General features: G+C 38.2%; 1 protein-coding gene across 2 annotated transcripts; it reads right to left on the bottom strand.

The window, feature by feature from the left end:
• Window positions 1-2297: 2297 nt before the first annotated feature.
• CHIC1 (cysteine rich hydrophobic domain 1) lies at window positions 2298-24713 on the bottom strand. Of its 2 annotated transcripts, XM_055727392.1 has the most exons (6): window positions 24520-24713; window positions 17314-17368; window positions 10466-10621; window positions 7641-7697; window positions 7334-7393; window positions 2298-6509 (listed from the first exon to the last, which is right to left on the bottom strand). In XM_055727392.1, the coding sequence occupies exons 1-6, from the start codon at window positions 24684-24686 to the stop codon at window positions 6459-6461; spliced, it is 546 nt and encodes a 181-aa protein (XP_055583367.1). In that variant the 5' UTR covers window positions 24687-24713; the 3' UTR covers window positions 2298-6458. The 2 variants fall into 2 exon arrangements, with proteins under 2 accessions (XP_055583367.1, XP_055583368.1); XM_055727393.1 differs by lacking the exon at window positions 7641-7697.
• Between the last annotated feature and the right edge of the window lie 666 nt (window positions 24714-25379).

Genomic DNA, 25379 nt, shown 5'->3' with positions numbered 1-25379 from the left:
AACCACCAGGCATGTTGGTGTCTACAATACTGCCAAAATGAGAACTTGGTTTTACTTCTGTTGCCCTGTTCAGACACTTCATTGTCATCAGTGTCCAAGGATATTCCTGTAGGGTTTGTCTGGAGAAGCAGTAATTTCCAATTACTCATTTAGATCTGCACATCACAATTTACACTAAATACAGATCAGTCATTACCGTTTAATACATGCCTTTTAATTTAACTTTAAATTATTTTTAGCCTGAGAGCTACTGTAATTCTTCCTCCCAATTTTATTACATTTTGGATAGCCCATGTGACCTGGAGTGTTCTTAAAATGTGGGTTTTTTTCTAACAGAAATCTCTGGTCATATTTGTTCAGTGAACAGACATATAAATCTATTTCCTGTAGAAATTTTAATTTGCTGTTCAAAAGAAGGCTATTATGGATCATACAGTTTATATAAAGGATGTGAAATAAAATGTGCATATATTAAAAGGACAATCCCCTACACAGACACAGTAATTACAGAAAATGCAGAAGTTCCATAGTTCAGCCTAGACCCAAATCTGCCCTGTTCACATGTTTACAAAATAAACGGGTGTAAATCAACAAAGTCCAAATAGGTTTGATCTACCAGATAAACTGCAACAAGGAGACTGCTGGTTCAGCTGGATGGAGAAACAATTTAAATCGGGTACAGGACTAAGTAAAAAGGCTTTTAGAAAATTACACGCAGAATTCAGGCACCAATCTTCAAACTAATCTTTTTAATAAAAACATTTTGGTTAACTTTGCAGATGGAATCAGTCAGTGACAAAGATTTATTTATGGGAGGCATGGAAGCAAGAAGATATATACAAGAAGAGCTGGAGGGCTGGGAGGACCACTGTAATGTAAATACTGAGAAATTCGACATCGTGCCACATGATGAGTTCGGACTGATGGGACTAGTAATAAGAGTGTCTGTTGGAAGCTCCTATAAACTAGGAGTGACTGAAGCTGAAAAGTCCCAAATTTGTCACAGAATGGCTATGAATCAGAAATACAATACAGCCATTAAGGAGACAAATGTGATCCTTTACATGCAATAGATCACATTCTTTTCACAGAAGAGAGGGAACTCTCTGCATTGGAAAATACGGTGCCTTAGTCATGAGCCATTAATTGGAATATCAGATTGTTTCTGGTCACCCCTGTTCAAGGAAAATTAATTCAAACTGGAGCAGATGCAAGTAGGATGATGAGAATCAGAGCACTTTGCTCGAGAGGAGACTAACATTTCATTTTGTCTAGCAAATGAAAACTAAATGGTTTAAGTCTCTATAAGCTTAACTAGAAAAATAAATTCAGTTGGAACACTTCAAGTATTTATGCTGAAGAACAATACTGACATAACAGACACATAGCATTATAAATACACTGGCACAGACATTAGAGTAAGCTTCACAAACAAACAGTCCTAAAATTGCCTTCCAATAGTAGAAGTCAGGGCCAAATCCCAAATATTCTTGAAATGAATCTTTGCTAGGAGTCTAGGCAATTGCATCTCATAAAGCCTAACAGAATTAACTTCGTGACTCAGCCCAACGCTCCCAGATTTGGCCCAACACCCCAGTAACATTCTCTGAATTTCTCAAACGATATTCAGTAACAGTTGCATGCTTACACAGCATATCAACCCAGATGCTCCTGTAATTTTTCCAAAACAACTGAGGACACCAACTTTCAACAAAAGCATTGCACGTGCCTGTTTCAGGAATGCAGCATTTTTCCCCCAGGGATGAGCCAAAGGCTTTAAGTCCCGCTTTCACAGCTACAAAGCTAGCCTGTTAACACAATCAAAAGGCTGTACTGTCCTATGTTCACAATCCTTTATAGAAGCCAACGATTTATTTCACTCACACGATCTGTACTCAGGTGGGCTCCCTTTGAGGTGCAGCTACAACAGCACTGGAGAAAACCCTCTGCTTTTTGCAGAGGGATGCCGCAGCTAGAGACTCCTACAAGAAGTCCTTACAACATAGGGTCTTCGGTCATAGGTAAGACAACCAGTCAAATTATCTGGAAGACCAAATGTGATGATCATTTTTCAATTTTCTGTTTTAGAAAGCCTTCCTAAGCTTTCCAAGGCTTGCTCTTTAAACAAGCCAAACCATACCTGAAGTCCCAATCAATGCAAGCACCTAATTTGGCCATATCAGAAACGTGTCTCACCTCTAGAAAATCCATCACTACTGCCATTCCAGTTGCAACTGATCAGCACGCTGCTACAGGGAGAGACGCCAAATATTTTTTTCCATAAACACACCGCAGTATTCAGAGGTTTTCATCTTTGAATTTAATTAAAGAAAAACATGTCAAAGTGATCAAGCATGTCTGACTTCCAGCTTCTTTTAACAGCACAAACCAGTGCAGTAAATTTTAGAAAGCGAGCTCAGTTAGAATTTTATTTTAATTAAAAAAAAAGAGAAAACTCTTAAGATGTGAGGTCCAATTTAAAAAGTGGCTGTTCACTTGTAAACAGAATAAAGAACACGAAGTTTCATACAGCTTAAACAAAACCACTTTTCTTAAGCAGTACAAGTAATGTTACAACACCATAACACCAAAAGCAGAAAACAAAAAACGGCAGAAGAATCACATAACATTACTTACTAAAATGATAAATAATTTACACTGAATATTAATAGCTTGACATTTTTATTGCTCCAATGGTAGTGTGTTGACAAGTGAATGCTGTAAACTGTCAAAGTGGGACGATAATGAACATATATTTATGGTTTTGCATATGGAGTTTTGTACCTATCAAGGAAAGCATAGGAACTTTATTTCTCAAGACCACACCAGGTTTAACAAAAATGTTTTCTGTTTCAAAGTCACGTATCTACAACTGAATCCGCACTTCCCTAGACTTGTCTGTGCATGTCTTGGAACGCCTTTTTTTTTTTTTTCCTGCTCTTATGTTAAGACAACTTCACAGATGCGGGAGGGGAATCAGTAGGCAAAAGCTTTGATGTTCTGCCAGTATTCTTTAAAACTTCAATAACTCCTTAGATACAAAACTTACTAGATACAAACCCAAATATTTCCTAGATAAAACCTAGAAAGGAAAGTTAGTGTCAACATGTTTATATGAAAAACTGAATACTGATTTGGTAGACAGTAACTGCATTTTAATATCTGCTGCAAACTCACACAGTTACTAGTTCCCTTTTCTCCTTACCCTCTCTTCTCTTTTGTTGGAACAGTCAAGGCACTTTCTTTACCACTTCCACTATACTTTGCTAACATTAGTCTCCATCATATTGCTACAAATTCTTTCTCCAATTAACAAGTATCCTCCATAAATAGGTTTACCAACTCATGCTGACTTATTAGTCAAAAATGAAATTTTCAGTCTTGTGAGGTATAATTACCTGCTGGATGTTTTTATATTAAAGCAAAGGATAGCCTAGGCAAAAAAGAACCTGTAGGCAGCACAGAAGTGCACAGGGTTCACAGCAGTACTCAGAGCTGCCTACGGAACCTGTGTCTTTCAGATGCAAATATAATACTGTCTGTTGGGTTTGCATTTTAATGCAAATTTATCTACTTATTAAAGCATGTCGCTTACTGTAAATGGCAGTTTTGGCTCTCATTCTTTACTAGTTGCTTTATGGCCACATATGTCTATTAAAACACAAAGCGAGACCCTTTCATGGTTTGAAGACTATACAATTATTAATTAAGGACAAAGTAAACTGTATAGAATTTACATACTTAAAATGTAAACTTTGAGAACAAATATTCTGTGCTTCAGTGCTGCACAGTGCCCGGGAAAGACCCAGAGGCAGCTAAACTGCAGCAGGCAGAGCAGCCTGTGGCGCTGGACGTGGCCAGGCCAACGGGAAGGGAACAAAGGGATGAGATGAAGGTGGGAAAACAAAGCTGCCAGCTTGTTCTGCCTTGGATCTCTGCTCATACCGCAGCACAGGGTGGCCAGGGAGCAGCCCAGAGGTACTGGGGGCTCCTGTAGCTCTGGGCGTTCTCTCAGCTTGGCACGGCACTTCATACAAAGAAAACAAATCAGGTTGTGAAATTCTGAACTGAATACGATGAAGTCAGCACAGACTGAAGAGGATTTCTTTTAGCAGCAAGACTGAAGACCGCTCAGCATTCACTGCTGGCAGTTACTGGAATTCTCATTCAGACTGCCTATTCTCTCAGTTGGAAAAGAACATTTTGAAAATATAGTCACATAAAGAAGAAAATAAGAACCTGCTGAGAATTCTCAAGTTTCTTACATGAAAAAAGAAAACTAACAAAGTTCTGGCGTAACAGTAAAGAAACTTCCATTTTTCTGTTAATTAAGCTAAGCTCCCTTCATTTACTCCAGAAACTTATTTGTAAGGGAAATATATAGAATTGCGTGTGCTGTTTCAGTTTTGGTTTACACTGCCTCTTTCTGCCATTAAGTATTGTCTCTGCTTCCAGTTAACACTCATCCTAAAAAAATAAATTGGAGAGAACACTTTGCTTGGTTCTGTGGTAGAAATCTGAGTTGCAAGGGTAGCTAACGTTAAATTCAAACACCACAGCAGTTTTTTATTCGTTACATTACAAATGCAATTACACAGTTAGTTGTCACCAATCTACCAGTCACATGAAACATCTGCACTAAGGATACAGATTTCAGAACCCGAAGCATCAGTCTGTGATTGGAACTACTGGAAGTGCTGGATTCTGACACTTCTCAGCTGTACAGTAAGAATAGCATGAAATTTGATTTGAAGTAACATCTTGCATACAACTGGCCTTCTGTAAACACTGCATACAAGAAACCTGGCCTACTACAGTTATTAGAATGCAATGGTGTTACAAATACTGTATTTTAATACAATATTGCATACTGAAAAGATGCAAATACATTCAGAGGAATTCCCAAGTCACCCTGAAACTAAAAAGCAACTTGAGATGATGTTATGTCACAAGGAGTCAAGTTGCTGCAAAGAAATGGCTGGACACTTACAACTATATTCATCACACCTTGCAGATATTCAGTCATCTGCTGCTTTTTTTCCTGATTTCTTATTTCTAGTTAGGAAAGGGAGGGAACTTGCATCAATTTTCCTTTGTTTGCTATTATCAAGTGGTCTTGCTCAGGCCAGCCATTACACGAACTTTTTCTACAATGCTCTCCCTTCCTGGGATCAGGCAAACAGGGAAGAATCCAAAAATACTGATGAATTCCACGTAGCATTTGTGGTTCTTCAGACTGTGCTGGAATGCCAACACAAATGCATGGACCCTTTCAACTTATCCACTTCCTTCCATCAGCATATTTTGAAACACTACTCTCACTTGAATAAATTTTTTTTCCACTGGAAAGGATGCCACATCACTTAACTGTTAAAACGTTGAAGTGCTATCACGCTGCAAAATAACACAAGGGTTACTTCAGCTTTGATTTGGCTGTTCCAAATTTTTCCCCTCAGTAATGAAGGTCTCCAATTACAAAACATTTTTTTCCTTACTTAAAAACAAAACTTGACATCCACATATCCCTAACTTAAAACAAGGCTTTAGGATATTTTAATAATAGCAGCCACCATCTACCCCACAAATGTAACTTTTTCAAAGGTGAACAGTATTTAAGCTTCCTATGTCAGGTGCTACAAACAACACCTGCAATACTTAAAAAAAAAAAAAAGACAAATGCTATGCATTTTTCATCCATTTACTAAACAAAGTGCAACTGAGCCCTACACGTCTGATAGTATGTACAAACTTATTATGGCTTTACCATAAAACCAGCATGTGAATGCGTCTATACAATCAGAGGAATACTAGCAAATGTAACAAATAAAACTATGTCGGACTGTTGGCAATAGAATAAAAGCTATATTACATTCTGTAAACCTTGGCATACCACACTTTACATTATGCAAAGAGTCAATATTTACAAATCCATAGTGGGTAAAATAATTAACCCCCTAATATAAATGATGATTTTGCAAAGTGCAGGACAAAACCAGTGCTGTTGATTTCAAGTCCTATGCAAGCAAGTTATACTAAAATCATTACTACTAGACGCTTACCTGGACATTTCTACTGAGGGTTTATAGGATTGCAACATTTAGAATGAAATATAGTATGACATGGCATTAGGATGCATGTTTGAAGACAGCAAATATAGAAATTAATAAGGCAGCATGCTCAGAACAAGTTTAAGCAGCACTGATGTTAGATCCCTAGTGGCAACTATATCAGTTATTGTTAATGTTAAAATTCAGAGTGCAACACAGAAGCCTCATTTAACATAAAAAAAATGTGCAAATTGTTCTCTTCTTAACAAAAGAAAGTAACATAGCAAGGAAGATATTCTACTGAAGAACATATTTAAGTCACAGCAAAGTAGACCATCTTCTTTCCAAAATCATCTACAAGGCACTAAGGGTAGAAAATGACAGGTAACATGAAAGACCAAATGCTGTTCCTCAGTCAGGTCGAAATATGGGATATTTTGGTAAGAACTCTATTAATATTACCTGTTGAAGAAGGGAAAAAGACAAGAACAGAACACAGTAACCAAAAAGTTAAAACCTTCAGCACAATTACAATGCAACATTAGCTAGTACATAAAAGAAAACATATCTGGGATATTCTGTAAGGAGGGAATGTTTCCCTGAGTACCAAAGCAGAGATTTCAGTAATTTCAAAATATAGGCCTTCTGGACACCTGACTTTTTGGGGGTAACTATCTCTTTTCAAGCCTACACAATCTTCATGGCTATACCTGAAAGTGAGTGGGGGGGCTGTAGGACCACAGAAATATTTCAACTTCTGCTCTCCTAAATGGACTGTTGTCTTGGTTAAAACTTTATGAAATTCAGAGCTGGCAAAAAATTAGAAAAAAAAAAAAAGGGGGGGGGGGGAAGAAAAAAGATCCAGACAAAACCCACACTACTACAAAAATGCAATATTTCAGCAGAAATAACTAGAATCAGAGTAATTATGAATACCAATGGAAAAGGTGGATAGCTTTAAAGAACTATGGACTGCTGTAGGAATCACACCAATGCACAAAGTCCCAGTGGGTCTCCCTCACCACAAATTACAGACCAAAACAAGTGTAACTGCAGTGCCAATGTAGAATTGCTACAAAGAAAAAACACATTTAGTGGTGACAATTTCAAAGGCACAAGATATGCCATGGCTGCTCTTCTTAAAAGTGGCCTTGACAGGTGTACGTCAAACAGAACTGCATGTTTTTCTGAGAGATTTTTTCGGGTAAGTGACAGTCTAATAAGTGTTTTATCTACAAAATCATAGTTCCATTGAATGTCAAATAAGTAACAGAAGTAATACTTACATATTCCATCATATTGCTAGTTTCGCATTTCCTTTTACTCAGCTTCCAGTGCAAACCAAGCTAAAAAAATAATTATCAAAGGATTAATGCATACCATAGCATCGTTTTGATGAACGTAACAAGCATTAGCAATATCAAATTATTATGATCTGGAATACTTCAGACACAGGTTTAAGATCAGTATAAAGTACGGAATTATAACAAAAGTACGGAATTATAACAAGACTGTAAAATTCCTACATGCCAATTATGCAAAAAAGCTTACTCTTCTTAAAGCTGAAAAAAAGAGCACACTAACTTTTCTTACCTTATGATATAGTCTGTTATTTTCCCATTCTAATAACTTCTGAATTGATCTTCTAGTCTAAAAAGTAAGTCAAAACTGTATTATAAATAGTTCAGCAGCCAGCCTCATCCAGAAGAATCTTACTATTGCATTTCTGGCTTAAGATTAATTTAAAATAGAAAAAGTAGAACCAAGCAAAAGAGAAATTATAAATGGAAGTCCTACCACTTCAACTCCCCACTCCTCAACATCAGATCATCTTCAGAAAAAAAACCAAAAACCCACCCATGGGTTTTTTGTTAACTTAGGACTGCAGCTTTCCCAGAATTCATTTGCTAAGTAAGAGAGGCTTTTGAATTTCATATTTTTACCCATAGCCAAGCCAACAAAACAGAACGTCCCACATTCTCTTGGCCAAATACTGCCCTCACTACAGGTGGTCTACTGACAACACAATTAACATACATGTAATTTCCAGATTTTGGTAACGTAATTGTTATCTGAATCCTGAAAAAATCTCAGCACCACAGAATTCTGGCTCACAACACTGCCTATATTGTCAACTCTCGGATACTAAAGTGTGTATGACCTTCACATTCTGCTCCTTCCACAACCATGGGAGAGGAGAAGATTTTTGCAGTTTCAGTGAATTTTTAAGGTCATAAGACCACCACTGTGATGGTCTACTTAGTTTCTCCATGATGTGCCACAGAATTCCACCCACCCATTTCTTTGCTAAAGCTAATAATGGTAGGTGAGCTATACCATCTCATTAAAAAAAAAAAGATACAATGCTATCCAATCCTGAGTCACAGACTTCACAGTGGAGAATCCACACTTCTTTGCAAGTTCTTCCAGTGACAAAGCTACCCCTAGAATTAAAAGGTGCATGTTGTTTCCCATGTCAGCTGTCTTAAGTTTCATATTGCAGCCTTTGGATCTCACAATGCCTTCTGTTGCGAGATGAGCGTACGGGGACTGCCTGGGCTGGAGTTAATTTTCTTCACAGCAGCTTGTATGGGGCCGTGTTTTAGATCTATGACTAAAATAGTATTGATACCCCATCAGTGTTTTAGCTATTACTGAACAACATTGACCAAAGGGATATTCCATGCCATGTAGTGTCATGCTTGGCAATAAAACAGGGGGCTGTTCTTTCCAAAGTAGTCCATTGCGCAGAGACAGGCTGCGCATCACTCTGCTGGTGGGAAGTGACAAGTGATTTGCCTTTGCATCACTTGGGTTTTCTTCCCTTTTTGTCCTTTGTTTATTAAACTGTCCTTATCTCAACATGTGAGTTTTTCTTACTGTGTTTGTGATTCTCTTCCCCATCCTGCCTTGGGGGGTGGGGGGAAGTAAGCAAGTGGCTGGTGGGTGCTCAGCAGCTGGCTGGGTTCAATCCACCACAAAAGAAAATTAAGAACTATCTTATGCTTGTGATTGCTAAAGTGATGAAATCGCTCTAATATATAGACACACATATACCCACAGAAGTAACATGATCTTCCCTACTCCTACTTGGTACACATTATTTGTAGCCTTGAGAATTACATCAACACTACAACATCATCATAAATGAGCATTTATTTAGATTTTCACTAGCACAGGAACATTAAATATAATTTAAAAATGCAAATATTCCCTCTGTATATCTCAACCGTACTCCTCTGCAATCAGGATGTTTGTAAAGGCAGTTAAAATGAGCTAAAACAAGTCCTGTAACTTTTTAGTGACATGAGCTTCAGCAATTAGCAGTTAAACAAGTTAACATATTATGCCTTCAGCACATTTTTTTTTTAAACCAAAAAAACTCAGTGTCAGTCAATGTAACTTATTTTCTTAAGCAAGTTGGAAAGTTTGGCAAAACACTTCTGTTTTATTTTCTCTGAAAAAGCAATGCCTATGCCTTGACTTTGCTTTTGGTTTGTTTTATTAAAGATCATAAACTCTCAAAAGCCAGAAGTTACTTGTTAACAGATTTTTAGTTAAGATCTTTTCCTACAATTAAATTGACAAGTGTGAGGGTTTTTTCCTAGTGCACCTACGTACTATTTACATTTGTGGATAGTAAGATTTTATGGCTACCAGTCTTACAAACTGTGTAGCCACAAAGAATATCATTACATTATACCTATTTATGCATCTCCTAAATATTTACTGCTGTGATAAATCAATTCTCAATGTAAACCATAGAGGTAATTAGGATCATGTTTACCTGATATTGCTAAAGTGCTTTTCAAAAAGTGTTTTATTACTGTGGACCTGATTACAAGAACTGTCAACATTCTGTAATGGTTTTTTTGAGGGGGGAGGGGGGTGTCTTTAAACTTCCCAAATAGAAAACAAATTTGTGTTTGCTCTTAATAGCAACAGCACAGTAAAATATGTCAAAAACCACAGCTCTAAAATGTTATGGGTATCTATTGCATACAAAAAAAGTGATTTTTAATTTTAAAAAATATTCTGGCATGTGTGTGTGAAAAGTAATTTTCACTCCAGGTCAGGCTGTCTTTGAAGGTCAACGTCCAGTTCTGCACTCATTTAATTAAATTTTTGGCCTTTAGAAATCCTGGGAATTTAGGTTATCATATACTCCATTGTGTTCTTTCAACTGAGATGGGATTACCTATTCCTAAAGCTATTAATTCAGCTGGTAATTTGGTATCAATTACTCCATTAACAAACATATTTTTTCTATTTTCTAAGGAACGGAAAACAGAATAACCTTTTGAATGCAAGTAAGACAAAAAAAGGGTTTTGAAATGGGGATTATACTATTAAACATTATTTAGTGTTACCAGCAATTGCAAAATAAAGAGAGTAAGAAGAATGAAACATGTACTTACTCTTTTGTTAAGACAGACTACAGGCCACAGGCTACAGCCCAGCGTGCAGCAGCAGCACAGACAGCCGCAAAGCAGCCATTTTACATTGACAGGGAGATTTTTTCTTAAGCAGGCATTCACACGACTGATGCTGGTCTTGAATTCTTCTGGGGCAACCTGCAACAGAAGTGCAGAACTTCAGTAGAACGCAATTACAGGTGTGTTTTCTCAGCAATTGCCTCTACAGGTTAAAATGTAAATGAAACATAATACCATTACACAATATGATCCCATCTTCTAAAACACTGGTCACCCAGTGAACATGAAAAGTCACTTTCTTGTAACACAATTCATTTATGTGCATGCCTCCCAAGAACTTGCATTAAAAATCTAAGCACTGCTTAGAAGAACAGACTTATCCTTATCTATTGCACCATTAATAAATCAATTGTCCCGATAACATAGTGGCCCCAAACAAAACTAGAAGTGGGGTAACAGTGTGCAACATATGGATTGGCTACACTGACAAAAAGACAGATACCTGTTTCTAAGGGAATGAGGCACAGCTTCATAGTAAAAACACTTAACATATCACTTGGGAAAGGATAATATTGTCCAAACTCACTTCAAACTAATTCAACTTCAAACTAATTCAAGTCTACACTGTGCCTGGGTGAAGGTGGACCTCTGTCCACAAATACATTCCTATTGATATGAGGCCACAACTTCACTTGTGGCTGCTTCCTAAAATAGGGAAGCCCGGAAAGACACATACTGGATTACATTCAAGGCAAAGAAATGCATCTTTTACAGGGTTACGAATAAAGCCTAGCTGTTGAAAAACACTAATTTAAATCAAGGCACATTCAGCAGAGCTTACTCAAAATACTATTTTCTATATATTGCCACTGCAGAGTCACAGTGGGAAACCACATTTTATATCCGAAATAAGCTCCCTTCTCTGATAGCAGCATGTTTCTTACAGACAGTGAGAGCACTTACCTATTTACCTACCCCAAATCCCTCATCTCTCTACAGAATCTAAATAACTTATATCTGACAAGTCAAATATGGATTCATGGTATTGACTCAAACATGGCACTCTTAACTGTAACACAATTCAGCATTTGAACAGACAGCACAATAATCAGATCCAACATCAATAGACTTGAACAGTAGGCACAACTCAAGAAAAGAAAAAAAGCATTTCCCAACTACTTGCCATGTTGAAGAAAAAAAACCCTGGAATTAATCTGTATACAAAGCTGTGCAACTACTACATAATCCTTCCAACCAAGGAAGCTCAAATTTCATTTGATTCTGCAAACAAGGGCAACAACAACAAAAGCATTAATTTAATGACAAAGACCCCTTTCACCAAAGGAGCAAAACTATGGGACAGGAAATGGAGAGGACCCGATTCTGCTACCTCCACCCATTCACAAGAGCCAAATTCATTAAAACACTGCAGGAAAAGGGAGTAAATAAATACAACATCTGTTTCCTGCCCATTCAGATCACCATGCAGTATAGAGTCAGAGGTCATCTGGGTTTGTACACAAGCCAGGCCTACAGTTAGTAATGTAAGAACATAATTTAACATTGTGATTATTTTATAGCAGGAATTTATGAGTACACAGAAAGTATTTATTTTGCAATTATACAAGCTCTCCCCCCCTTATTAAATAGACTGTCTTGTAATTCTTTTTACATATATAAATGGAGCAAGTAAATAAATTCTGTAGACTGACTGGAACAACAACATTTAAATATATTTCACAACAGACGTAAAAAAAATAGAAAGAAAATGGCAAAAAGAAACAGAGATCCCACATACTAGGGCATTTTCAATGAAAAAAAAAAAATCACATTATAATATAGAAAACTAGCCTGTACTTGCAGGTATCTGAAACAGAAGGTTTTACAGGTCTCTTTGCCAACGCCAGTTCTGGTATTTGGGATATAACAAATATCAGATGCACATGAGCTAGACCATTTCATCTTCAATGTGGGAGAACGTTTTGTAGTAAAGTACAACTGGGCTGGTTGTATGTGGTAGAAGTAACGCTGAACAGCTTCTGCAGTCAGAATTGTTTCAAAGTAAACTGAGACTGTGTACGTTAACAAATGAGCATTCTCAATGCTTAAGGAAGTTTACATGTTCCTGGTGTTTAGATATATACAAACAACACTTTCTTTGACGAGTGTTTTTTGTACATTTGTACTTGTATCATTTATTTTAAAGATAAAAATAAGTAGGTTTTTTTCTTGATTCCATTAGTACTTTTGGAATGAACCCCACTAAGAAAAGAGAATGTTCCCTTTTCCATTAGACACAAAGTTTACCAAAACTTGACAACACACCCCAATCCCAAACTACAGCTGTACAAACCTACCAAGGACAATGGAATTGCACAGTCTAGCATTTGGTTTAACATGAATAAACATTATCATCAGTGACAACATCCAACATGAAAAGAAGACAACCAGATTCTTAGATCACAGCTGGCAGAAAAGTTTGGGACCTAGTAAGGAAGTACTAGGGTGGTGAGGTTCCCTATTTCTGTGCTGCTTTTAAGGGAGTCACTGTTCACATCAGGTTAACAGTTTGAAGCTAGTTTGTAAGAACAATGTTGAAGAGCTCTCCTTCCTGTAGAGTACTGCAAATGGCTAAACTAGACACCAACTTTGGATGCCACCAAGAAAATGAGAAAATTTCAACTTCAGAAATTTTGGTATGATGCTTACTTTAATATAGTATTACAACAGCACCACCACTACCTGCTAATGCACCAAATACTTTCATGTGGAGGTGGATCTCTTAGCCATTTAAGATGGTCTTGGCTAACCCAAACTACTGGATATATTTCTCCCTTTAGGAAATGTAATCACAATAAGTATTTGTCAGTTAATGACACATCTTCATTTGAAATTAAAGGAACTGGTGACCAAGGTAAGCCTCATTCTGTGACAAAAAGAAGCAAAGGACACGTTTAGTTGCTCTGTTTACAGCTCATTAACAGTTAAGCATCGTTACACAGCGACAAAGGACAAGTAAATAAAATAACTGTAGTAGTTTAATAAAAAATGGTATCCAAATGAAACAGTCACCAAAGAATTGTGTTGATTTTCTGGCATAATTTTAAATCTTGCCTTTCTTGCAGGTAGCGATATTTAAAGGTTAATATGAAATGACTAATGCATTTCAAACAGAGCATTAACAAGCACCTCCTGTGCAAAGCAAGCTCCCTACAGAAGTCTAGTTTTGAGTAATTTCGGAAGGTCTTTTGGAGAGTTTCTGTTTGGGTCTTGAAAAGAATAAGTACATAGCTCCTGGCTGTGCAGTACACCTTGTAAAGAGAGATTAGTTCCTTTTAGGTCTTTGAGGGGGAAAAAACCCAAAAAACATAAAAGGAAAGGAGGGGGTGTCATAATATTTTACAACAGGATGCAAGAGAATCTACAAACACAGGAAGAGAGCAAGTAAAGCCCAGCAGGCCTGATCTTTCTCCTTCAATCATCATGATCACAAACCCTATCAATCACATGTTGCAATGGGATCACAATACCAAGACCACATTTTATGGCTTACGTTTCCCTGCATTGCACAGTAATCTCTGTGTAGGACCCTCACTGTTTAACACCAGGGCAGGAAACTCCACTTTCTTCCTTAAGGTTCACTGCCTCCATCATTTTCTTGTCACCTGGAGCAGTATGTATTACTGTGCTGTGCATCACGAACTGTATTGTGTTAAAAGCTTTTAAATGCTTGTTTTAAAAGAATTAATAATCCTATAAAACTGTAGCGCACACAAATTTAGCCAGAATTTCAATTTAGGCCAAAGTCCAACCACATTATTAAAAGTTAAATACTGCCTCTGTATTAAGTGTAGTCAAATCTTTCCTGAAAATACTCTGTCAAAAAAAAAATGCACTGTTTGAAAGCCTACCTCAGTGTTTATACACCAGCTCAAGCTTGCATCTCATCCTGTAAGATAAATATTTAAGTCAATCTGAGTTAGCTAGGCCCAACAGCTGACCTAACTGGTACTTTCCTTTATTGTTTTATTGTCTGTTTTACCCTCAAACATACTCATTCACCTCTCCCAAACACAGCAACAAACATGTCTCAATTAAATATTTAAGATGTAATTATATGCATCTTCGTTCTAGGCTGATTTACAGTAACTATCCAGGTACTGTGAAAACTAGGAGACAAAGAGGTAGGGAAGACGGGTGAAGGAGGAGGTGTATTTCAGATTTTCCGAAAAGAAAATTAGTGGAGGATTTACTACCATCATTATGTAGACGAGCAAATTGAGGGTCAGGAAGTTTAAGTAAATTCCTAAGACTACACAGTAGCATAAATCCAGAATGCTAGTACTTCTGGGAGAAAGGTGCAGCTAAATAGTTTGATCTATTTAGGATTTTTATTGTGCATTGGACAGATTTTTATCCTATGTTTAAAAATCTAGATCTTCATCTATATTTATTAAAAAGAAAAACAATTCTATTGAGAAATCTATCAACCCCACCTAATGGCTTCATCTTTAACACTCCATTAGCGGATGAGATGTATTCTTAATATCAATTCACAGTGGATAACAAAGCCATTAAACAATGTTACACAGACAGTCTTAATGAACTATGATATTGCCTTATACTAGCTGTGTACTAATGCAAGATCAGAGTAAACATTTTAATCACAAATTGTTAATATAAACAGTCACTATGTTATTCATAAATTGTGATTTCATAAAAAGTAAAAATTTGTATTTTAAGACCGGTAAAAGACCTTAAAGTGGTGTATGAATTGACTACAATGCTTATAATTGTGAATTATTTATGAGGATATTTGAAGGAAACCTTACTGGAAAAAACCTGAGTTTTCATTTTAAATAGGGGTAACGGTGATTGAGTGCCACAACCAGAGGAAGAAGCAGATTATTTACTTCTTGTATTTCATGGAAGTACTCAAAAAAACCCACCTGACAACCCTAAACCACAACCGTGGTTTTTAATGTCTTTCATGGCAGAATGTGGCAAGCAGTAAGAAAAATGTATTTACTACCTTATTTGAGTGGCATTTTCCCCTGACAAAAGGAAACTAATTTATTGTCAAGGTCCTCTTCCTCAGAAAGCCCCTCAAACCCATATGTAAGAAAAAGACAACAGGATATCAAGATTCTCAACAGAAGCAGCATACCTAATGCAGTAAATCCTTGCTCATGTGATTTATTTTGTCACTGATCAGATCTATAGAATAAGAAGGGTAAATACCAAGTTCCTCTCTTTGCTAAATTAAGTCCAAGCAGTCAACCGAACTTTAAATTAAACTTCTGTTCACTCTGTTTAACAAGAGGAGGACAAGAAAGTGGAAAATGTGACAGTCATTGATGTTCATATTAAAAAGTACACGTTTGGAGGGTTGGGTTTGTTTTCTTTCTTTAATATACAAAATCATATTTGAGAGAGACAGAAAAACATGAAATTATATAATCAAGTTTTAACATTTCCTGCTAGGTATTTTCTGTAGGCTTATTTGTAACAAAGTACAACTTGACAAAAAGAATAAAAAAAATGTTATTTCCAAAAAGTATTCATGCTGTGGCTTTTCGGTGATCAGAAAGAGCTTTGCAGAAAAGAATAACCCTGGACATGCAAGGTAGTGAGATACAAGTAGCATTATCACCTGGCCCTCCCATCAGACACTATGGAATCAGTATAACTTTTCCTTCTGAGATTCTGAGGCAAGGCCAGAGTTCCCAGGCTGTTTTTCAACAACCAAAACCTTAAAAAAAAAAGCTACCTGCTTTTCAATTGTTCTGCTGTCAAGAAAAGCTGGTCGTATTCAACAGGAGTATTTAATTCATTATACTCTGTGGTGAAAATGAAGGAGGAAAAACTCCTGATGGATTTTGTAGAACCAAGAGACACCATCCAGCTGCATTTCAGTATAGTGTTAATAAGGCTCAACAGCTACCGTAGGAGGCTGCAGAGTAGTATGTATAAGTGGTAGTAGTAAGTAAGTATGGCATGACATTAGAGAAAGTAGCAAGAGCCAAATAAACCTTCTCCTCTCAAATTCTGGAAAAGAAACACTAGGGGGATATAAAATGAAACAAAGAAAAGCACTAAACAGCAGGAAAAAAAATCCAAGATAAAAAGAATTCAAAATTTTAAAGTCTAAAAATACCTCCAAAACCAGTTATGAAAAGAATGTAAACCCATAACTAAGAATTTTGTTAAAAGATTTCATTAATTAATAGCTACAAATGAATATTTATTAAACTTACATTTCGTAAGATGCCAGGACTCCAGAGAAAGGAAGAGACTTGTCACCACTAATTTTCAAAACTAGACAATTATTATAATTCTGAAAATGTACTAAAACCCTACTCAATTTGTAGATTTAACACTATAATATGTTGTTCCTTAAAGCTTCAGATAAAACAGATTCTCTTCTAGAGATCTGCCTATATATGAACTCAAGGCTTGACAAACATATTAAAATGAGAGGTCTAGTATTTGAAATAATTTAATTCACACAGGAGGCAGCACAAACTCCAGATAGCTATAAAACAAGGTTAAGTGAGTCTTGCTTTCATGCAGCTTGCCTGCATGAAAACAGCATATGATGCCGTCTTGAGCTTTCCTGTGGTTAGAATGTCAATGATAGTGAGCACTGCAAATAATTTTATCTTCTTTCAAAGTACACCATAGGAACGCTAATCAACCGGCTAGTTCACACAGACAGTTAATTCAACAACCTTCAGTGCAGCGTGCACGGTGGATTCATGAGCATGTATTTATAACACAGAAACCACTGGATCTTTCCATTTAAAAGAACAGTTTAATCTCACACTTACCTTCCCTGTCAGAACAGAAGGAAATTCTGTATCAAACTTGTTGCTCAAGCCAAACCTTGAAAACAAAAGAGACAAACAAAATATATTCCACCTAACTTATTTTGTTTCCCTTAATAAAAAAAAAAAATTAATAGATTTTTTACTTTAAAAAAACCCAAAAAAGCTATTAATGTCTTCTGGCCTTAAATTTATGTGACTTCATGAGTTTTCCATGTAAGTTTATATAAGGTCATGTTATATATATATAAATATCATATATATATATCATTTATATATAAGACAGAGAAATACAGCTTGTTGCCATACTTCAATACCTTCAAGTTGCTAAAAGCTCAAAAATTCTTTTACAATTGGTTGGCAGCAAGTTTCAGTCTTTGCTTTAAAAAAAAACTCCAGCTATTAAAATCCAGTTTTATTAGCTTCAATAATCCTTTTACTGCTATTTTTCTTACACATGCAATTTATTCACATGCAACAGATAAAACTAGTTATAAGGAACCCATTCATCATAATCTCAGAAATTTAACTTTTAACCATATAGTTTTTAAAAAATTGCTTTGGTTTATTTCATGCAAAACACGTAAAAGCCTACACAAAGAAGTTTTAAAACAACTATGATCTTCAAGAAAATGAAGTCTTTGATATCACTGTGCCTGTTCTCCATTGAAATGTTCTGAGTTTTGAGCAAGAGGTAGGTCTTCACTGTAACCCATGAAGCCCCCCAGGAGCTAGACTTCGCTTGTAAATCTGTGTTACCACTACCTCCAAAGTACTGAACCAACTGAAACTTCCAAAAAACTAGTGTTGTAGATTAGCAGGATACCAACAGTGCAAGCTGACTTGACTTGTATTTTATTTAAAGCATGTAAGTAGTCAAGAAGTTAACTAAGCTGTGATGCTAAACCTGCTAGCTTACACAGAACAAGAACTCTGATCTTCCATCCCTTCTACCTTAATTGAAATCTTTAAACTTTGTGATTCAGTAATTTAACAAAACACAACAGCAGCTGGCTCTCAGCTACAACCTTTATGTTTGAACAGAGGTTAGTAAGTTTCTAAAGTTAAATACACTGTACATCAAGTTCACCATCAGCTCTGCTAAACTATCTCCTGAGTATATTCATTCAAAAAAAGAAAAAACCCAAAAGGATCACAGCCAAAAAGAGGAGCACAAATACATTTGCTATTGTAATATTTATTGTAGAAACAAACCTTCTGGAAAGAAGGGTATTTGCTTTGAATCAAACTGACACCTGAAGTACTCCTTACTGGTCACTTGTACAAATGCTAGTATGGCCGAAACGTCACCAGTCCCTCACACTACGACAGACATACATACCCACCCAGCTGCACAGCGTAGTAATTCAGATATCCATACTTGGCAATGTAACTTGTTTAGAAGCATCAAACATAAAATAAACCTCAAAGAAAAGAGAAGCTTAATAAAAGAACCTGTGTTGTCTTTAGAAATCCAGTAAGCTTATTAAAATGTTTATCAATGCTAGTGAAGTCCAATCAAGTTCTTCAATGTCTAATTTAAGTCAGAGCCTTGGACTCTTGTAAAGAGCAGCATACTGGAGCACTAGTTGTGCAAAACATTAAAAAAATGAACCCAAGGAGCAGATCTTAATTGAAGTGTTTCTCAACCTTTGCCTCTTAAGCTACTCAAGAACTATAACCAATTGCTACCTATTTCTGTTTGTTTCATTCAACATATTTTCACTAAAGAGTTTCTAGAAGTGAACATGCATGAACTGAACATCAGCCTAGCATGGGCTACTGTGTGTTCAAGTGAACTGGAAAGCCATGATGTTAAACTTGCATTATGAAAATAAACAGTAAAAATAAGATTTTAGGCAAGCACAAATGTTAATATAAGCACATTTCCATTCTCTGTGAATGTAACCTGGCAAGTTAGCCTCCACATTTTAAAGCTTTTCTTTTCAAGCTGAAATCTTCCAAGTTTTGTCATACTATAAATTTCTTTTTAAGGAAGCCTGAAGAGCAGTGAGGTAGCCTTTTCAATCTTCAAAAAAAATCCAGAGAAGATTAAGGATGTGAAGCACATACACAAGCTTGTTTTTAGGCTTGTGTATATTACTGTGTATATCAGCAATGAAACCACCTGAAACAATCACAAAGTTCTAACATAGACAACATAATAAATGAACTACAGAGAAGTTCAGGTAATACTGCAGAATTATTCATTCTAGCCATATAACAGACTAATTCCACTAAACCATGCCAAAGGTCCACCTAGCCCAGAACACTGACTCTTACAGTACCCAGCAGCAGATGCCTAGGAAACAGCAAAATAAAAAAAAAAAAATGAAAATGCAAACGTGTACTAGCATTTCCCCAGAATACTCTGCTGACCTTCAACAATTTGTAGTTCAAAAAATTCCTAAACCATAGGTAGCATCTTTTATCTCATTGCTCACATATATTAATTAAAATTCCCATTGCACCACCAGTTTCTGTAAAGAAGAACATAAAGTAGTGCTTTCTAATTTAGATCTATTAGGAATAAAGACCATAATATATTTTATTACATTACATTTGAAGGTTGATAATGTTATGAAACATATTTAAAACACAAAGCTTATACATCAGTTGCCAAAACATTCCAGTAATAACACATCCAAGAAACCTCAGTTACAGCAATGTATCTCTTTTATACAGACATGTGCAAAAGGCTAAAAGAATGTAAAAATTTTGACCATACTGAAAATACGGCTATGCTACATTAAAATATGTTTAGTCAGCATCACCAAGGGCCTTTAGCACAGTTTTAGTAAAGCGTCTTTACAAGTTTTACAGACTATCCTTGTGATTACTTACCTCATAGTTCAGAAACATTAAACTCCTATTAGATGGGGTGGGGGATAATTCAAGAACCAAATAAATTATTAATTTTTTTTAGAAATGTTAAAGCAGAACATTACACAGTTCTACAGCTTGGCAAGCAACTTTGTAGAAGTACTGAAGTGTTATTAGAATATTTATTGTAAAAAAGGTTAAGACCTAAAATCCTGATTAAGAGATAAGGAACTTCACAGACCTTCTACAACAGACCAATGATCCAGCATGATTTGGCCTGTGAAGCCTTCTAAAATTCAGTATATTTAAAAACTGCTACATAAAATAAATTCCAGTGTCTGTCCTTTAACTCATTTAAAACATCATTTGGTGGTGACTTATTTCTGGGCTAGTTCTCTGGCTGCTCAGTGAAAGCTGCCCAAAGCCTAACGTTATGAAGTTTAGGTAAGTCACCCATATACTTTGTAGCAACTTTGTGGCTGGATGACAGGTATCTCTAAAAGCAAGGCAACGTTTTCTATAGGGAACACCACTGGAATAGAACTAGGATGGCCTCACTTTCTAGTTCTTCCATCTCTCCTTCCCTGTTTTAATGTGTGGCATCAGAGAAGTCCCATGATCTCATTTTCCCCTATTGGTAGAGTGAAGAGAATGCAACTTCTTGTAAGGAGCCATAATAAGATATATCCAAAAATCCCTCAAATTAAAGACTGAAACACCCTGAATCATCAGTCGCAAACCCTACCTGCAACAAATATCACATAGTAAAATTCCTTCTATTAGTTTACAAAGTGTAAGAAAATAAGTATTCCTGTCCCAGAACTGAAACATGAGAAAGTGTTTCCCAAAAATCTTTTGATCTAGAACAGACACATTAACAGGTTCTTGACTTTTTTTTTTCTTCTTAAATAACACTTCATTCTCATTTATCCCACTACTGTATTTATAGATAGTAATCAGTCTTACTAGACTACACAAGCTAAACCTGTTTAGTCAAATCTCATACAATAGGCTCTCCGACCTCCTTTTCAGCATGACTCCCTTCCCCACACCTAATCCAGGTTATGTTTAACCTATCTTGAACAGACCAACTCAGATCCTACATACTAATCTTTATGAAGTATCTAAGCTTTGCCTAGCATTAGGGAATAAAGAAGACATTCAAGATCCCGAAGCTGAAATCTCCTTGAATGCTTAATGTTTCTCTTCCTAGTCTAGGACCTTTTACTATGAAGCCAACCAAAATACTGAAGAGCATCCTTACCCATGGACATTTTGGAAAACTAAGTTTTTGATAACTCATGGAAGACTGAGGTCATTTACTATTTTAAATATGTGGAATTTTCCATTTTAAATACACAGAAGGTGGAGTAGTATCAGACAATAATCAAATGTCATTTTATCACAATTGAGAGCACCTGGCTCTTCCCTGCTTTCCCTAATTGGTGACAATATACTTTTCATTAGCACCTCGATTGTGGATCCCTGGGGCACTCCTACAGAAAACATAATGGAATAACAAAAGTTAACTTGTATCCAAAACGAGGAGGTTTGCAGACTTAAGCAAGAATCAGTAGCTGCACACTAAGGGCAAAAATATGCTTAATGACTATTTCATTACCTCATTATTATCCATCCACATAGACTTAATTATATGGAAAAATTACATCAGATAAATGAAAACCAAGTTAGACTTTGTTTACTGCTCTGTTTTTGAAAGTTATTGCTGTTGCTTTGGCAGGCATATGACTCAGTTCACTAAAAATGTTTATGTTGAGATATTTGGATATACCAACCAGAATCACACTGACTATGCAAGAAGCAGTGAACAATGAGTTTATAACTCATTACAATGGAATTTTAGAAGCAAAGGTACTTACTAGGTCCTAGTAATTTCTCTGTGCTAAAATTCAAAAGCTTTTTGAAAACAATAAATATGACTGATAGTTAATTTTTTCAAAGGAAGGCTCTTCTAGAGCGAAAGAACATTGAACAAGATGAACATAAATTTTGTTAACCACTTTCACATACACTCCCTCTCTCTCTTTAAGCAAAATAAAACAAATACACTTTACATGATCACTCTTACCATGCACAGGGGTAAAAGGGTTAGCAAAACAGTAAAAAAGCAAGATCCTGCTAAAAACCCTCAGAAGATTCTTGGAATTTGTATTTAGTACTGCTGGATACTGCAGTAGAATTCTTGTTAGGGTCAGCAGCTCACTGACAAGGTCATAAGAATAAAAACTCTCATGCAAGAAACTACACATAGTTTGAATTTACTAACTTGGGAGTTTTATAAGAGGACTGTACATGAAAAGCGGGACCAGAAGATGACCCTGGAATTAGAGATTTATCCCTTCTCTATATACCAAAAGTATCCAAGAAGGCCAGTAGCAGATGACGAATAGAAGACACCTGAAACAAAAATCCAAGGAAAACAGTGGCTTTTTAAAAGTAACTGGGTTTTGTTTGTTTTGGTTTGTTTTTTTTTTTAATAGAGCATCTGCCTTGTCAGGACTGAAATTTTTACCAGCAATATTGTAGAGAGGTTCAGAAAACAAACACAAGTTTTACTCGATGATGTATCTCATTTCAGTAACTAGAGCAGGCTGCTTCTGAAGCCAAGTAATTTCAAAAGCAGCAGCTTCTGTGTTATCAAAAAGTGACAGAATTTCAGAGCCGATACATACTAACCAGAAACTGTTCAGGAAGCAAAACATTTCCCATTTAATAAGGAAGTTGGGCTTACATATTATAGTGTCCAGGGTTTATTTGTATTTTACTGATAACATCCACTAACTGGTTTTATTAACTTAAGGATATTTACAAATACGTGATGAACTGATGAAAGTTGCCTTCTACTATTCAGGTAGGTATACTTGTCACAAGAAGAAAGCTGGGAAGAGTGGAAGAAAGGGAGAATAAGGTGGATGGGAATTCACTTCAGGTAGTTACAAGGGCACATATGCTAGCTCATGATTTCCACATCACTTACAAGTATTGCTTTCTTTTGATGTAGACATCACCAGTTGACAGATTTCTTGGAGACACTCCTTCCCATCCCTAAAAGATGCTGGAGCCAAGAAGGAACTTTAAGGAACATCACTAATACAAAAGCGTAACAGCAGACAAAGCAAGTGTGTAACATTTTTTTCCAGTTTAGTGCTTAAAACCAGGTAACTAAGAAGATGGGCATAAGGTATCCTGATGGTTTTGCTTGTGTTACACCCCTCCTTTAGGCAGGCCACATGCTATTTGGGGACAGGACAAAGAAATTCCATCAACACAAGCAAGTACACTGCCGTGCAGCAGAGCAACTACCCACTGGCACTAGCTCAACGCAAACCTGAATTAGACTTACATGACGGACAAGTATCAAATCCAACATTAGTTCTCTTAGGATGAGAGAGCCTTCCCCACCCAGAGTTTTTGCTGCAGACAGCTAGATCACACTGCACCTATTTACAGAGAGAAATGTGCATTCTTTTATGCAATCCAAAGACAGACCCAAAGCAACACAAGCTTGGTGGACCTCCGCAATGCAAAAAATTCAATACCTGCCTCCTTGCCATTAAAATGAATGTAACAACCAACAACTTGTTACGGATGTACTTTGTTATATTAATTCCTCCACTGGCAGGAGTAAGAACACTGGGAAAGTCCCTACGAGTAACTTACACGTCAGGTCAGGCAGCTTGCTCATCTTCTGTTCCAACTGTTTAAAAGAGTTGCAAACATTCTGGGCCATGTTGCGTCCTAATGATATAAACACAACCTATGCCAAACTCCCAACTAAGTTTGGAGCAGCTAGACCACAGCACTGCCATGTGCCTCCTCTGCAGTGCAGTGGGGGGCTCCAGGGCTCCGCTGAGCCCGGAGAGGGTCACAGTGGGCCCGCCGGCCCAGGCTGCCCACCCCCGCGCCGCCGCGGGCTGGCTCACGGGCTCTGGGGGGGCAGCAGGAGCCCCGGGGCTGTCAGGGTGGCTAGCTGCTGCCTCTGCGCCCAGCCGCCGAACTTCAGCTGCTCGTTCGTGACGGTGGGTTGCCTCGAACGAGTAGAAAAGACGAAGCTTCCCGTTCGAACACGTTAAAAAGAAAAATCCTGTCACAAAAGCGGTAACGGGGGTGGGGGTGGGGGCAGAGGGGGAGCAGGGCTGCGGATGCCGGTACCGTGGACAGGTCGCGTCCTGTCGGGACAAAAAAAGGATGGGGCGCAACCCTCCTGTCCCCCTGACCCCTCCCGGCACCGGCAAGCCGTGCCCCGGGCAGCACGGTGCCGCCGGCAGCTCGGCGCTCCCGCCCGGCCCCCCCTCGGCCGCCCCGCCACGCCGCACCGGCCTGTCACGCTGCCCCGTGCTCGCCGCCTGCCCCCCAACTCCTTACACAGTGATGTGCCCGGCGCCCCGTACCGCTACGGGATCCGGCGCATCGCGGGGCCGGGGCAGCTCCTGACTCCGCACCACAGGCTCGGACTCCTCCTCCTCCTCCTCCTCCTCCTCCAGCTCATAGATAGTGTCGAAGTCCGCCATATTGGGGAGTAGTACACTCATCTCAAGCCCTCCCCCCGCGCCGCCTGCCCGCGCGCTTGCGCACTGCGCGCTGGGGCGGGGCCCGGTGCGCCCCCTGCGGCGGCAGGACGGCGCGCAGGCGCAGTGGAGGCCGCGCCGTACGCGCCCATGTGGGGGGGTTTCTGAGGCTGCTGAGGGGAGCGCGTTCCGCCGGGTGGCGGGATGCTGCCCCAGTGTCGCCTGGTGGGGCTGAGGGTCAGCGCCGGGCTGCCCGCAGCGGGAGGTGCCCGCTGAGGGACCGCGGGTCTCGCACACGGCTGCTGAGGTCTCTGGGGAGGCAGTGCCCGCCTCAGGTGCGCGCGGCTTTTCCCGCCGCACGGCGGGGGTCCTCCCCCTCCCCGCGCCGCGGCTGCTGAGGGAACGAGGGGGTATCCAGCCCGCCTGTGGCGCGGCAGGTGGTGCTCCTTTCGGTTGCGCCCCTTTTTCAGGTGTTTTTCAGTGGCGTTTTTAGTAAAAACTGCCGACTAGATATTTCCTTCTCTTCCCCTCTCATTTTTCATCGTTTGCTACCTTAGCTTTGGCTCCCGCTACTCGCCGGGGCGACTGAGGTGAGGGGGGGGGGCGGGAGTGATTTTCCCGGTGAGGCTGGTGGCTGTTGCATTTTCCCGAAGCTTTGAGATGGTTAACCGGGTTTCTCGGTCGGGTTGGAGATTTGAGTTACGTGCAGGGTAATAA

This window comes from Falco cherrug, chromosome 15 (genome assembly GCF_023634085.1).
Source record: "Falco cherrug isolate bFalChe1 chromosome 15, bFalChe1.pri, whole genome shotgun sequence".
Taxonomy (NCBI): domain Eukaryota; kingdom Metazoa; phylum Chordata; class Aves; order Falconiformes; family Falconidae; genus Falco; species Falco cherrug.
The sequence above is the reverse complement of the archived record's forward strand: the minus strand, read 5'-3'. Positions and strand labels throughout refer to the sequence as shown.

Coding starts and splice junctions, on each gene's coding strand:
- CHIC1 (XM_055727392.1), bottom strand. CDS start 24,686: ATGAGTGTACTACTCCCCAATATGGCGGACTTCGACACTATCTATGAG. Junction 17,369..24,519: donor GGCGCCGGGCACATCACTGT/GTAAGGAGTTGG, acceptor TTTGTTTTCAAG/GTTTGGCTTGAGCAACAAGT. Junction 6,510..7,333: donor CTAGCAATATGATGGAATAT/GTAAGTATTACT, acceptor CTTCTTCAACAG/GTAATATTAATAGAGTTCTT.